Source organism: Chenopodium album, chromosome 24 (genome assembly GCF_948465745.1).
Source record: "Chenopodium album chromosome 24, dcCheAlbu1.1, whole genome shotgun sequence".
NCBI classification, from domain to species: Eukaryota; Viridiplantae; Streptophyta; class Magnoliopsida; order Caryophyllales; family Amaranthaceae; genus Chenopodium; species Chenopodium album.
In genome coordinates this window covers 34,341,679-34,358,608 of record NC_137857.1, presented here as the reverse complement: position 1 = coordinate 34,358,608, position 16,930 = coordinate 34,341,679, and the positions used below count along the sequence as shown (strand labels likewise).

The window sequence follows — 16,930 nt, the reverse complement described above, 5'->3', positions numbered from 1 at the left end:
AAAACCGTCCTTCACAGTTATCGAGGAAGTTGCCTTAAAACCGCCACCACTTTCTATTTTGTTAACCGTTGAAGCAATTTCTGAAATTCAAAATAGTTTCCAGAATTTTCTTTAAGTAATTTTCACTTCCAAATACTTGGAAATAAAAATTAGGGGCAATTGTTGGGCCCGTATTGTAATACGACCCATAAGGTCTAGGGCACTAGTCCAAGAAGCAAGACATCAACAAAATAAGCAAAACGGCCTGATTGGAGTAAACAAGGAAATCAGCATCAAGGATATCAATCAAAGATACTTGCCAAAGATACACCTACAGAACAGGGAAGGAGATAAACCACGAAGATCTTCCCCATTTTGAATAGATCTCGAATATCTTTGTAAACCCTAGAGTTCCCTAGGTATAAATAAGCATAAGTTAGACATTTTAAGCACTCATGTACGCACTAATACTCTAAATACAATAGAATTATTCATCATTTATCTACGGAGCTTCATCCCTACTGAGGAAGGAGGCTAGTCCTTATTCAGTATTGTATCTCTAAACTTACTCTTTTCATTATAGAATTCATTCTGTTTACTTATTGCTATTTCATTGCTTATTTATTACTTTATCATTGTTTTATTGCTATTTTATATGCCTTTGGTAGTATGATTGTTATTACCCCTCAAACCTAGCAGATTCTCATATGTCCTTGTTGAGATTTGCCTAAACATACCCTATGAATCTAACATCAATAATTTTACATACTTTGGCCTTTCTTGATCAACCTGGCTACGTAGTATGGGCTAAGGCAGAGGTGGATTTGGACCATTTGTTGTTCTTCTCAAAAATGTTGTCATTTCTCTGCTTATTTTTATATTTGCTATGCAAATCTCAAACATTGCACGATATTTTACGAGTATTTATATGCAGATTATCATTAGCATAAAACACTTAAACACCACCTATTCACCTAATGTATGACCATTACTGTGACAAACCTCCAAACCTATGTCATCACATTTAGAACAATTTCCGGAGTCCATCCACTACTAGATCGACAATATTATTATACGTACCCTGTAATCTATACTCCCTCTATTTTTCTTTTAAGTGACAATATAAGCATCTTTGTGATCGATATGACATAGGAGTTTAAATCCGAGCTATTAATCTTGCCGTTGTCAAAAGCCATTAGTGAATAATGCCTAATAAATCATTTCTTTGTAGCTTCCAAATAAAAAGAAAACAAAAAAATTAAACTTTTGTAACAAACTTGGCCATTTGGGTTCTTGTAGGACCCAACACTTTATGCATGTTGAGCTAATGAAAATGACCATAGCACTTCAAAATTGAATTCAAGCCGTCAATTTGTGGTGGGTATGTACGGTCCATCGTTCAACTACGAGTGCATTCTTAGGAGAAATAGAGGAGAAAGAGGGGAGAGATCAAAGATTCAAAGGACAGGGGAGGTAGGTATCTTAGAGGGTCTAGTTGGTACTGTCGTGTAGTTTAAGGTGTTGTCCATCTACTAACAAGATTGCGGTGAATTTAATTTGTTAACTAGGTTAAACTACTACTCGTACAAGCTAAGTACGAAGTATTACATATAAGTATCAAGTATGTAAGAGAAATTCTTATGCGCAATCTAACATCTAAGTGCACATAGAAATAATGAATTGATATGCCTAAGGCCGGGTGATTTTTACTCATTTAAAGAATTTAAAATGACACGTGAGTGTATATGCTTTAAGAAATTTAAGGATACAACTCGAGTATTTACTGAGTTGTATTACTTGATGTATTTCCTCTATATCTAAATTAGCGCATTAGTTTGTCTGGTAAACGTGTCAATGCACAAAGTTGAGTAAAAATATCTTAATTGTACGTTTTTTGAAAAAGTAATAAATAATTGTTATTATGAAAACATACAAGATATTCGTGACAAATCTACTAAAATTTACAATATAACATTTGTCTTACTCGTAATAGCATAAAATAAAGTCAAACTTGTTATGTAAGACTCTGAATAGTGCAAAAGTCAAACTAATATACATACCTATTTAGAAATATAGGGAGTTTAACATATATGTTCTTAAGATTTTGATCCTACTAGCTGCAATTCTTGAAAGTGTTGTTATTATTATTATTATTATTATTATTATTATTATTATTATTATTATTATTATTATTATTATTACTACTATTATTATTTATTATTATTACCCTAGCCTCTTCTCTCTCTTCTCTCTCCTAAATAGGGATGGCAGTGGGTCGGGCTAAATGGGAGACCCACCTCATCCCAGGGAGCTTTGGCGGGTAGGGGTGTCCATAATTCGGATAAAAACCGAAATCCAATTCAATCCAAACCGAATTATCAATTCGGATCGGATCCGAACTTTAAATCGGATTGGATCGGATTGAGATTTTTTGGAAATTCGGATTTTCGGATTGGATCGGATTTACCCTAATTGGATCCAATCCAAACCGAAAACCGAATTGTAAAATTAAGCTTGTATAAATATGAATTTCTTTATTTTTTTTTAAGTTTAGCACAAATACTTACTAATACAAAACATAAATTAGGGAGACTTTGTATTAATTAATTAATGACTTGACGTTGAACTATTTATTTTACTCATTATTTTAAAGACTTTTATTGTATTAAAGCTTTATTTTTATAATTGTATTAGGAGCTAAAAAATAATGTATTATAATTCGGATTTTCGGATCGGATCCAAATAACCGAATTTTAATTCGGATTGGATCGGATTGGATCAAGGGAGAAATTCGGATCGGATTGGATTGAAAAATTGAAAACCGAATTATATTTCGGATTGGATCGGATTTGGACTAAATCCAAACCGAAAACCGAACGGACACCCCTATTGGCGGGTGGTGGGGCGGAGATGGGTATAAAATGTGTACCCGCCATGGGTGATAGGTCGGGTATGGATTTTAGAGTAGACTCACCCCCATATCCGCCCCGCCCCGTACCCGCCTTATACCCGCACCATATTTCCTTTAGAAGAGTTTAGAATTTATGAAACTTGATACCCCCTAAGATCCAAAAAGCTTGAATTGTGAAAGTCGTCCCAAATTTTTTTAACCTAATTTGATATAATTGTCATTAATGTGATACAATAGAGCATCATGGCAACGGTTTTGGGACGGGTATGAGGTGGGTTGGATATTTAACTAGGTGATGGGGCGGGGATGGATCCTATCTTGTGCCTGGTGGGGCGGGTATGAATGTGGATATTATATCCGCCACAGGTGATGGGGTGGGGATGGGTATAAGATTTTTAGGTGGGTATGGGTATGAAGGTACCATCATCCGTATCCGATCCGCCCCATTGTCATCCCTACTCCTAAACTCTAGCTTCCATTGTCAATTTGAAGGGGCTTCCATCGGAGTTCACCGGTGGAAAACCTCAATCTTTATTTTCTTTTAAGTTTTTTGTTCCTTAAGTTACAAAAATGTTTACCTCAAAAGAAAGGGTTTATCTCCTTCGAAAGATAAGATTAATTTTGATCTTTCTCGAAAGACAATGTTTTATTTGTGTTTAATTTGGTCTTCGGTTCTACGGAGCTACGATTGAGTATGGATCGAATTCGGGTTGAAACAAAATAAAATAAAAAAACCAGCAAGTTGCACCGGCAGACAGCCAAGCACCACAACGTCCACAAACCGTGAGCCCAGATCTAGTGGTTGCTTGTCTGCTGGAATCACAAGATTTGGTGGCCAAGGTCGCTAGGTCACGCGATGTATTGGTTGCAGTCATTGGAGTTGCACGATCTAGTGACTGTGATCGCTAGAGATACGCGATGAGGGAGACTGAGCTGAGGTAAGAAGGAGACCATGAGAGAGAGAGATAGAGGAGAAGATTAAGAGTGAGAATTATGGTTGAAAGTTACTACTACTATTGATATTTTACAGAAAAAAGCATCTTCCCGGTTTTCAGGTTCGCACCTGAAATCCCCGGTTTTAGACTGGACCTAGACAGGAGACTGGAATCACTCAATTTCAAGGACCAGGATCGGACTTGAAACTGCCGCTCCTTTTCTGGTCCGGTCTCAACAGGTTTGGTTCCGATCGGTTTTTAAGTCTAGGTCAACATAATTACAGGTAAAGATCAAAGTTCATAAAATCCCATTGATTATTTTAGGGAACATGCGACACATACGCACATTACATTAGTCTACTAATAAATCACAAGTAATAACTGTACTTGATGCTATCTCTCAATAGTCAATTCCAATGTCTAAGGGGAATCCTATCATCAATCATCAAAAGTTTTTAGAAGCAATTCTACCAGTAAACCAAGATGAAATTACATTCAATTATATCAATTAAACGATTATCATACGTCCATATTCATTCAATCAATATACTTTTACAACAACCCCGTGTAATTTTTAACACAAACGCAAAGTAATAGCACAAATGAACACTTTAACCCCCATAAATATCAACTAAACGTGTTAACATGAGTCATACATACGCACATACGTACATAGGTACATTACCAAAGACTTTAGAGAATGTGACCTTAGATTTGGCTCAACAGCTGTTCGAATTGCCGACCTTTTCGAACCTTCGATGAGCCGACTTAAACCCCCCATAATATACATCATAAATAAAAACAAAAATACATGTATACTATTTTACAAGTATTTCCCTAATTTTCCACATTTCACAATATTTACCACTACTTTTTTTGAGGGAATATTTACCACTACTTTTCAAACTAAAAAAGTCCAAATTCCCATTTTTCCATAGTCAAAATTAACACTTACCCCCATAATTCCATCTATATAAACCCGCTTCCCAAAAATATTTCTCATCAAAACTATTCTCAAAAACCAATCTTTATTAAGCCCCATCTCAAATTTGTAGAAAATCTCAAGAACCCACAAAAATTAACCCATTAATTAACCAAATTTTGAAACTTTATAGTTTATATTGCTCAATTCTTTGATTCAAATTTAATTTTTGCATAAAATTAGCTTAAATTATACTTCAAATTTAGATTGTACACAAGATGTTTGCTACATTGCGTCAACCAACTACACAATCTTCACTAATCACTTACTCTCTCCCAAAACCAGCATTTCCTAAAGCAGAGCAACTCCACTTTCTTCCATGTTTACCTTCTACAAAAAACCCAGAAATTCCCACCATTTTTTCAATCAAAAAACCTTTGCATGTTTCTTCAATTTCACAAAGAAAATCACTAGGAGTTGAATGCAAAGCATATTATTGGGGATATTCTAGTATATCTAGGATATTATTGTTATGATATTATTGTTCATATTTTAGGAAACATATCTTGTGAAAAGATATGATAGAATATTTAGGGTATTATTATCCTAGTATTATATATACATGTATTGAGGCAGCCATTGTGAATGAATGAAATACACAGAAAGTATTATTGAATGATTTGTGCTTGGTTTAACATGGTATCAAGAGCCTAGTTAAGGTCTAATTTTTTCTTTTGTACGTTAAATTTTCATAATTAACGCACGATTTGTGAGAATTTGTGAGAATATCTTCTCGTTCAACAAATTTTTTTTTTCTCCACTGTAATTGAGTCGTGAGTGATGGCGGGTGACTCCGGTGCTGGCGGCTCTGGTGGTGATGGTGGTGGAAAAGTTAAGATGGACATTGTTGGGAGTGGATTCCAAGCAAGCTACAAATTAGGAAAAGGAAAATAATAAAAGAATCAATTACACTCAATAAGGAAACGAGGAAGCATACATGGTCAAAGATATCAAAGAATAATAATCAAGGATTTAATTAGTCCAATTAAGAAGTCAATAATTAATCAAAGATCTTATGAAGACTATGGAATCAATCAAATAAAGCTAAATCGGGAAATGAATAACTTGATTGATGGAATATTATCCCCGCAGTGGTCCCTACTGAATACGGACAGTACGGACAGCACGGACTCAATGCACCTTACTGAGTAAATCGACCGCCTTACTGAACCTTTCTGAGAAAGCCAACTTCCCTGCAAAGCTTGGACCATTTGAAGACACGTAATGAATGCTTGGGCAACAAGCACAATCAAGTCCCATGATTGAAGGAGCGAATCAAGGAAATATCAATTACCAAGTCAACATTTCCTAAGATAAGAAGATTACAATCAATATTGTCAACATTACCATAATAGCAAGGATTCTTCAATATTTACCTTTATTAGACTTGTAAATCATTATAAATAGGATGCTCATTGTAATTCACACATTCATACATTGTCTAATATAATTTGGAGGTTGTGTTTATTTCTTTTGGAAGATTTGATTACTAAAACCCCATAAAACCTTTAACAAATTCCTAGAAACCCCTTTTCTAAGATTTGTCCCAAACAGACATGGCTTATCACCTAGGTTCAAGTGATGGACCCGGGAATATTGAATTACCTAGTGCACAATCTAAGGCTGCTCAAAGGGTTAAAATTGGAATTTACTTTGCAACATGGTGGGCTTTAAATGTGGTTTTCAATATCTACAATAAGAAAGTGTTGAATGCTTTTCCTTACCCTTGGTTAACTTCTACACTTTCTCTTGCTGCTGGCTCTTTCATGATGTTGATTTCATGGGCTACCCGGGTTGCTGACCCGCCCAAGACTGATATGGAGTTTTGGAAGACTTTGCTTCCTGTAAGTTTCATTTTTTTCTTGTATTTATATTTTATTTTTGATGTTTTTGGATACTGAATTTCAATGGGTTTTGGTTGTGGTGTTGAATTCAGTGGTTTTTATGTGGTTATTGACTGTTAATATTGATGGGCTGATGAAGGTTACAATAAAAATTTGTCTTTTTTTCTTTTGTTTTATATTTTGATTGTTTTTTTTAGTGTTGTTGAATTAAGGATTTTGATGAGTTTTTGGTTAAGTTTTGATGGCTCCACGAGATTTAGTTGAACAATTTGATGTTTTGGGTTTCAGTGCTTAATTGTATGGTATATTAATAAATGAGCTTTATGTCCGTAAAGTGTCGCTTTTTAATGGAGTACGGAGTACTTTCAATGCTAATTTAGGCGAGTTTTTTGGTTGTTTTTTTTAATGGGTCAAATAAATACCGTATAGTGTTTGGGTCTTGTGGGGTCATGTTTACTCGAGTCATGAGTCTCCTTATGGATCATCTTGGAATCTTGGATAGGGTCAGTTTTTAATGCTCTAGGTTGATGGATGATTTCTTTGTTATTTAGAGTATGATGGATTTTTGGTTGATTTATGTGCCTTTATGAAGGTTTTATTGAATGAATTTGCATGTGTTATTAATTGATGAATTTGCATGTGTTATAAATTGATGGAGTTGCATGTGTTACTAATTGATGGACTCTATCCTAAATTTTGATGTGTTCTTGGTTGGTGATGTGTATTATTGAAGAGTTATGTTAACAATTTGTATAGTGTAAATTGTCAATTTGAGTGTGCAGTTTGATTTCAGTTTGGGTTTAGATTGGGTATAGTTGGGCTTGGGTCGGATCATTTTGGATCTAGGTCATACTAAATTTTTGTGTCCATGTGAGTCAAATTAGCTTCGGATCAATTAATCAGGTCCTTTCGGGTCTGGTCAGTTTTTGACCGTTTTGATTTTGGGTTATGCAGGTTGCAGTGGCTCATACAATTGGCCATGTAGCAGCAACTGTTAGTATGTCTAAAGTTGCAGTTTCCTTCACCCACATCATCAAAAGTGGTGAACCAGCTTTCAGTGTGTTGGTTTCAAGGTTCTTGTTAGGAGAAACATTTCCTTTGCCAGTTTACTTGTCACTTCTTCCCATCATCGGTGGCTGCGCCCTTTCAGCTGTCACTGAGCTCAATTTCAACATGACTGGTGAGTTTAAAATTTCTTATTTCTGATTTTGGTTATATATTGTGTATTACTGTGAACTAGTTTGTTAATGTCTCATTGTTCATTTACTAAGTCAAATTCTGAGGTTTCTTGTTATATTGGTGATAGGGTTTATGGGTGCTATGATCTCGAATCTGGCATTCGTTTTTCGGAACATTTTCTCAAAGAAAGGGATGACTGGCAAGTCTGTTAGTGGGATGAATTACTATGCATGCCTTTCAATGTTGTCTCTTTTGCTCCTTACACCCTTAGCACTTGCTGTTGAGGGACCTCAAGTATGGGCTGTTGGTTGGCAGAATGCAGTTGCACAGATTGGACCTAACTTCGTATGGTATGTACAAAAATTCCAGCTTTCATGAATTGATTTGTACTGCATCATATGCATTTGTTCTCATTTGATGGTAAAATTCCAGATTGGACCATTGGTCATATATTCGTGTTGCTTACCGAAGTCTCCATTTGTTTTCTGAATAGGTGGGTAGCAGCTCAAAGCATATTCTACCATTTGTACAATCAAGTGTCATACATGTCTTTGGACCAAATCTCTCCCCTTACTTTCAGTGTCGGGAATACGTTAAAGAGGATATCGGTTATAGTCTCTTCCATAATCATTTTCCACACTCCTATTCAACCTGTTAATGCTCTAGGAGCTGCCATTGCAATTCTTGGAACTTTTATCTACTCACAGGTAATAAAAAACTCTCTTCTAAAAATTTGAGATTATTGTTGCAAGCTTGAATGTTTTCCTATAATCTCAATCAGAGATTAAAATTCTCACTCAGCATAATTTGACATAAAATCGTATCAATATTATTTCGTGGCAGGCAAAACTGTAAGGCAATGAAGGCACTTTACTGAGAGTAGAATGTAAAGTGGTGAAAGTTGGATGAAGAGTTGGGAAAGGGTGAAGAACACATGCAGTAACAGAACGGCCTGGTAATCAAACTCTGATGAGTCTTTCATGTGGTGTGATGCGATGCAGAAACTGTTTTTTAACCATGTCTAATTAAAGTAGAAGCAATCCTTGAAGGGCGGTACGCGCACAAAGGGTAATCTTTTGCATAGAAATACATCTGATCAATAAATGTTCATCTCTTTGCTTCATAACTAAGTTTCCAGAAATGCTTTGTGTACATGTAGCACTTGAAGCTGAGCATCTTTGTAACTTGTGGAAATGCAAATCACCTATAAAATGGCTCTAATCAATTTTGTTAAATTATGAATAAAGTAGAGCTTTACATGATGAGTTATATACTAATTCCTATCTTCCGTTCAAGAACACAAATTCTAGAATTTCTCCTAGTCATATATATATATATATTTATATATATTGTTTTTCTGTATCTCTAAGTACCATTTTGTAGGGTTTTATAGGTACTATGCAGCGGAAATAAACATGAATCATATTCATACAGTACCTAATCCAAGGATCTAATGCATAACACATAAAGAACAAATAATTGTACCTTTGAAGCGTGATTCCATGTGCGATCGAGATAAAGAACCCCAAGCGTGATTCCTCTACTTAGTCCACGGGCACAAGTTAAACCTCCACTAATGCTAGTTAGTCGTGATTGAACGCTTCAATCAACCTTCAACGGAGAAGAGAGACACGAGCTAACCACAAACCACCACGACGAACACCACGAGCCACCATGAGGGGCGCCGCACGTACGGACGTGAAGGGGAGAGAAGAGGGCCGTGAGTGAGGAGAGTGTTTTATGGTTTTGGGATTGGTTGCCTTGATGTCAAAATTCACAGTGTGTGAATTATGACTTCTTTTTATCAAACCCTAGGCATGGATCTTATTTATAGATCACATCTCTAAATAAGAGCCCATGTCAAAAGCCCAAAACCCTTATCCTAAACACACTACTCTAGCCCAACACTCTACATGGTATGTCATAATCTCATGAGGCCCATTAATGGGCCTTTTACTTGTTTAACCCAATACCCTTGTTGTGTGACCTCATAGGATCCATTCTATAAGGCTTTGGGCTATTTAACTAACCCAAAGATCAATTATCATATCTAGCACCAGATATTGACGACCCTATAGAATGAACTTATTATCTCCATAATAGTGATCCTTGATATATCTAGTAATTGCACTTATCGAAGACATAATTCCTTCAATCTCCCACTTGTCTGAGACAAGTGCGCAATATTCAAATTCCTTAAGTCATTTTGTGTCGATTTGATAATATGATTGCATCTTATGCAATCTATATTAATCTACAAATCGTTTCTTGAAATCCGAGTTAGAATTACAAAACAAATGGTTACTATGTAACACATTTGAGCACGGCCATGCATTTTTTGAATTCTCCCTCTTCAAGAGGCCAAAACATGACACATTCCTAATAGGTAGACTCTATCCAATCTTGTGGCAACCAAAGCTCCCACTCAACTTCTGAAATAACCGGGAAACACCCTTTATAATCTCCAATTACGGGAAGACGTTTGAATGTACCACAGTTATAACATCCATTGAATGAGATCAATGTTCCACTCATGTCAAAGGAATCCACTAATATATCCGGAAGCTCTATGCTTGAACTTCAAAGTAGGTCAATAGTTCGATCATGCATCATTCATGCATATCCATGTGATTGACCGAGCATCACTACGCTCCTATAGCCCATGAAACTGCGCTATCCAATCAATCTTAACATGCTAGTCCATTATTGGAAATCATTTATGTCCAGTTTAATGATTCCGAACTAGGAACTTAAATAATATATGAATTTAGTTCACCTGTGGGGTTTCATTCAAAAGGTCATTAACCTAGTGAGCCCATCAATTCATAATTATTTTGGACATTTTATTTAATATTGAAACCACGATTAAATAAGATTGAAACTTTGTTTCAATTGATAAACATAATTCTGCAAGCTAATGTATTTACTTTTGTAATATGCTTTCTCAAAACATACACAACCAAAATTACATAACTTGCTTCAATCCAAAAACCTTAGTATGACTCTTATACCTTGGTCATGGAAGGGGTTTAGAAAGTAGAGTTCATGAGACATTCTCATAAACATGAATTTTGCAATTTCTAAGTCTTATAATCATTTTTATCTCCATACACTAAGAATTTTCCTTCGCCCTTTCGCAGGGAACTTTGTAATTTCTAATTTGTATTCCAACGTTACATTGGATTCCGATTGAAATCTATCATCACTTGTTCTAAAACACATGAATCAAATAGACGAGTATAGTCCATGACATGCATGATGCATCCTTTGCAAATTGCATAAGGATCATCACTCAAAATCTTAATTTCATCAACCTTTCTCAAGGTATTGAATCATTAAGCAACGTGCCATGTCACATGGGATTGAAACTCCTTTCAATATAATGTTGAACCTTATAAGAATCTTATCAATATAAGCTTCTTAACCAAAACTCAAACATCCTTCGAGACCTATCCATATAGATCTTGAATCCCAAATGTACTCATCTTCTTCTTCAAGGTTTTCATATAAAATACATTACCCACCACTTGACTCTTCAAGCAATGAATAATTGCTCTTTATACTAGACCAAGAAGACTTCATAGCTCCCACTAAACATCTTGTACACATAAGACTTTTTCTTCATTTTACGAGAACATCAAACGATTTGATTAGCTCACAAAATTAAGAACATTGACTCCCTGATGCTAACTTCAATCCATTATTGATCTTATATGCATCCCTAGGATTATTGGATCTCCAAACTTTTGATTGTATCATATACAAATCTTCTTTCATGAACAATTTCAAGAAAGGTTTTTGAAATCCATCTACCAAATCTCATAAGGTAGAAATCACTAAATATCTTTAATAGATCTTTGCAACATGTAAAGGTTTCATCATAATCATAGTCATACTATGAATTAGTTGAATCCTTTAACAAGTCTTTGCTTTAGTTAGAAAACATTTTTCTTTCTTGTCTGCTCTGCTTATATGGGTTTCACCCAACTTAGGCAAATTATTCAAGTGTCATACACTTGCTTACAGATTTAGAATCTATTTCAGATTTCCTGGTTTTAAACCACTTGGAGTTATAACTTGTCAAATCATCTTTATTACTTGCATAATCATAATGTCCCAAAATAAATATTTTAGAACTCTTAGTCAATATGAAATCATATTTCTTTGGCTAAGTTTTACATATGCCAGTCATCATTGTGGGTTTGAATGCAACAATTGAAACTCATACAACAACTTTGTTTAGCTTTCAATGAGAAACGACAATTAAGGATGTGCACTTGGAATGTACTACCTTCGACACATGGTTATTAATCCCATTACACTTAATGAGACCACGTGTTGTCATTTGTAACATGAGGTGAATCATGCTCATATTGTTGCTGTTATTCGATAACTTCTCAAATTTCTTCGAGATTTTCGAAATCACTTTTCTTGAACTCTTTCAAGGCTCTCGAACTTTTCAAGATTCTTATACTCCCACTTGCCTTTTGAGGAGGCATATTTAGCATAGGGTGAACCAATCATGGTTTGAACCACGTTTGTTTGTTGCTTTTCTCAAACTCTTTTGAGATTTATACTACTCCCACTTGACCTTTTGAAACAATTTCCATAAGGGCACCTACTTGAGCAACAAACATTTTGTGCTAAGTATGGTTGTGTAGTAGTACCCTGTGCTCTATATAGGAATCGAACGTGCATCAAACGGTTTAATACATGTTTTTCCTTGCTTTATAGAAAGACTTAATAAGAACTTTTCTTATCCATATCACATATGAAGCCTTTGCTACATTCTGATTTGACCTATGTATCTTTGTTTAGTTTTGTAGCTTATCTTAAAAGTATATCCCTTGAACAATGGTTGGAATATAGGTAATTTACATCCATTATCAAAGTATATCTCATATAGGTTGATAGCTCCCTTCATAAACACTTCACAAGGTTTTCTTTTGGATTTTGTTGTAAAACGATTTCACAACTCTTGGATGTTTATCAATGTGTTGGCTTAAATTCTCATTGTTACGATCATATCACAATATTTCGAATGTGTTTCCAAGTACATGTCTTGACTTAAATTTTCACAATTACAATCATATTGTAATGTAATCATTTTCTTGTCAAGTTGATACTGAACTTCATACTGAACATTTTGAACTTTTCAAAATTTTCACTTCCATGCTTCAACTAAGCATAAGTAGTGATCGTATCACAAATGAAGTTTTGTTGTCGTCTCTAACCTTTGAACCTTTGGTTTTCTTACATCGATATGTATTCAACCTTAAGTTCTCATCATCATTTCTCTAAATGGTGACTTAGTCATAATTTCAAATTAGAATGATAATTACATATATCAATGGATTCATAATCCAATGATATTGAAAGTCCATCCATTTGGATCTTCCGCATGCAATTTTCATTTTCATTCGAATTAATTGACATGTTAGAGACAACTTATATATATAGAAATGGTTTAACTATTTCTATCATATAGAACTTTAAACCTATTTAGCAATTCAAAACACATTATGACTCAATGAAGCATAGAATAACATTTATTCCATGTTTTTGAATCTTCGATGCTTAGTCATTACTAACATTGAATGGTGTTTTGATAATGGCAAGAATAAATAACATTTATTTAACTCTAGCCAATCATTAGTGGTGAAATACTGGTTCTACTTGTAAAGTTGCAACTTTTGCTTCCAAACTTGTAGATTCTACTTGTAAAGTAGCAACATTTGCTTCTAAACTTGTAGATATATTTCTCCTTTAGCAATAACTCCTTCCTTTAGTTCAATCACATTGTGCAATGAGTGATCTAAACAAGACATCATATGTCCAAGAAGTAGCAATATGCTAAATCAATTTCTATAATATAATTCTTAAATTGGAACATTTCCATTCTTTTACCTTCCAACTATATGAGGTAGTATCTAATCAATTGGAATAGATCCATTTAATTAGAAACATTTGTTGTTCATAACAACTTTTAGCATGTAAGTAGTTCTAGGTTTGAGAAGTAGCAACTTGTTTGCAATTCTTGGCCTATAACTTCTTAATGCAATCCTCATATATTCCTAAACCCTTCCATTTGAGCCACTTAGAACATTTCTCTTAGGTTCAAAATGATACCTTGCTCAACTACTTTAAGCATTTTTCATGATTTTGCTAAGTCTATTCTATCATTATTTATATTTGAGTTTAATCAAGTATTAAACTCTATATAAAATAGATGAAGAATATTGTCATTTGATCAACTTTTGATCATAGATATTTCCAATCACTTTCTCATATTCAATCATATTGAAGATAAGAGATTTTATTGGATTTCTATACTTGTCTTTTGGAGGATTTGTACCTCCCATCTCATTATATCCCTTGAAACATTTTTCAAAATGAAGATGTGTTGGTATTTTACTCAAACATTTTGAATAAAACCAACCTTAGACTTGTGACATGAATTTCTAAAACTTGCCTTTTAGAACAATCTTAGCAAAATTGGACTATAGGTTTATGGATTATCTTTTAAACTTTTGAGAACGTTTCTCAACTTTATTTTCAATCGAGGAAATTATATATAATAATAAAATTAGAACGACATGTTACTAATAAGTAAACGCAAAATTCAATTAAGTTTATTAAAATTTAAAGTACCATAAGCGAATTAAATTGGTAACTTTAAAACATTTATTCAATATTAATTGATCCCTATTGAATAAAATGATTCCAAGATCCTTTATTTGTGCAATAATTAACCAGAGTGATTCCCTGCAATCAACCATTACATTTTCAAGGTGAGTAAACTCTTTACAGATTACAACTCTTGTAATTCTTGGTTGAATAATTAACCATCACATGTTTAATTATTACTCTTAGCTTCAAGGTTCTAAACGATTTAGGTAACCTTGTTGAATATAACCAATTAAAAGTGTAGATATGCGGTTCTACCCCCACTTCCCCAAGATATATTATGATGCTCTGCTGAGTGCTGACCCATCACAAACGATCAAGGTTTTCGTCGGGTTTTTAATTGGAAAAGCTGCATCAATATTACTGGGATCTAGATTTATTATGTTGTGATTAAATAGTGAACTCTAGCGCATCATCACAAAACATCAATAAAATCTAACATGCATAAAATACTGAATGCATAAATAAGACATAGCATGGCCCTTAATCCTAAGAAAACTAATAAAGTAAATGCTCCCACTTGAATCATCATGGATCTCATCCATCTTGCTCCATTGGGCCTTCACTTCATTGGTTTTTGGATCAACTGCAACCTGTAATTTTATTCTATTCTATCTACTACTTAAATAAAATAAAATAAATTACAAAAATACTCAACGGTACGCAGACCGTATTTAGATTACAAAAATACATCACGATGCGCAGATCGTATTTTAGAATCTATGGGCCATACTAGTCTATATATATAGCAATAAACAATATCATATATTATAAAGTGCCATATAATAAATCACTCATCATGCTTTCCTAAACTATAACATCTGATGATCATAATGAAGGAAACATGGCTATAAATATCTCATATTTTAATTAATTACTGTAATTAGATAATATCATATATTAATCATAACCAATTATAAAACATCATATATTTTAATTTAGGTATGAGATAGAATCAAATCTTATTTGAAATTATGGAATATAAATCATATTTATATTCCATGATTATCCTAAATAATTTAGGAATTCTATCCTAATTACTTGCCAATCACATATTTTAAATCAATTATATCCAAAAATAATTATGGGATAATCACATTATTTAAATCAATCTTTATCTTTTTTGGAACATGCTCAGAATATTCTAACAAATCCTATCCAAAATTAACAACCTTAATTAAGGATAATTATCAAAAACCAACTTTTGAAATTTGATTTTATCCCAAAATAAAATCAGATTTTATTTTGAAATTATCTTTAAAATAAAATAATTTTAATAAAAAAAACCTTTTTTTTTAAATTAATCTGCTGCCACGTCAGCTAGGAAGATCCCAGCCAACGCAGCAACAAAGAAGTAGCGTGCGTCAGTCAAGGAGATCCCCAACCAACGCACGAACACAGCCAGGGGCAAAGCCCAGCCATGGCGCCACCAGCACTCTAGCTGGAACTGTTCCAGTCGAGAGCTAGTGCTGCTGACTGGTGCTGTCGCGCGTCGCCGCAGCTAGGCCGGAGCACAGCCACTTGCGCCTGTTGGCTGCAGCAAGTCGCTGGCAGCAGCTAGCGGCAGTGCAACTGTTGCACTTGCTGCTGCCCCTCGTTGATGTGACTCGCCGCCGCCACTTGTCCTCCAGCCTGCGCCCTCCTTCCCCTTCTCTTCGACCTCCTGGGCAGCCGCCGTGGCCACCTTACGGTGGTTCAACCACCCAGCCACGGCTGCCCTTCCCAAATTTCAATCTTTCCTTTTTTTTTTTTTTTTTGAGAGTTTTAATTAAATTATACAACATTTGTACAATTAAATTAGATTGGGTCTATTGAATTAAAACACAACATTTATGCCCAATTCAATTTTGAAATTAAATTCACAATCTAATTTCAATTCTAGGGTTCTTCACAAAATTAATTAAAATTTAATTTAACTTTTAAATTAAAATATTGATTATACAACAATCATATTTTATGTATAAAATCAATTCAATTAAATTTATGAAGCATGAAATTTTCAAAATTCATCAAAACTAAGCACAAAAATCAAAATTTTAGGGCTTTATTCCAATTAAAATTTTCGAAAATACTAGGGCTTATTTCATATTCCAAAAATTAAATCTCCATTTAATATAAAGATTGAACCATAATTAATTATTCTCCCTCCTAATTGAATTAAAATTGTGGATTATCAAAGAATTATTGGCAATATGCGTAAATGCAATAGGCTAACTGATACCACTGTAGGGTTTTATAGGTACTATGCAGCGGAAATAAACATGAATCATATTCATACAGTACCTAATCCAAGAATCTAATGCATAACACATAAAGAACAAATAATTGTACCTTTGAAGCGTGATTCCACGTGCGATCGAGCAAGAACAAAAGGAGATAAAGAACCCCAAGCGTGATTCCTCTACTTAGTCCA

At 34.2% G+C, this 16,930-nt stretch overlaps 1 protein-coding gene across 1 annotated transcript; it reads left to right on the top strand.

The window, feature by feature from the left end:
• Window positions 1–6,363: 6,363 nt before the first annotated feature.
• Window positions 6,364–8,797, top strand: LOC145610909 (glucose-6-phosphate/phosphate translocator 2, chloroplastic). The gene is made up of 5 exons (XM_081666170.1): window positions 6,364–6,651; window positions 7,606–7,831; window positions 7,958–8,180; window positions 8,324–8,537; window positions 8,674–8,797. The coding sequence occupies exons 1-5, from the start codon at window positions 6,364–6,366 to the stop codon at window positions 8,683–8,685; spliced, it is 963 nt and encodes a 320-aa protein (XP_081522296.1). The 3' UTR covers window positions 8,686–8,797.
• Window positions 8,798–16,930: the final 8,133 nt, after the last annotated feature.

Coding starts and splice junctions, on each gene's coding strand:
- LOC145610909 (XM_081666170.1), top strand. CDS start 6,364: ATGGCTTATCACCTAGGTTCAAGTGATGGACCCGGGAATATTGAATTA. Junction 7,832..7,957: donor GCTCAATTTCAACATGACTG/GTGAGTTTAAAA, acceptor TATTGGTGATAG/GGTTTATGGGTGCTATGATC. Junction 8,181..8,323: donor ATTGGACCTAACTTCGTATG/GTATGTACAAAA, acceptor TTTTCTGAATAG/GTGGGTAGCAGCTCAAAGCA.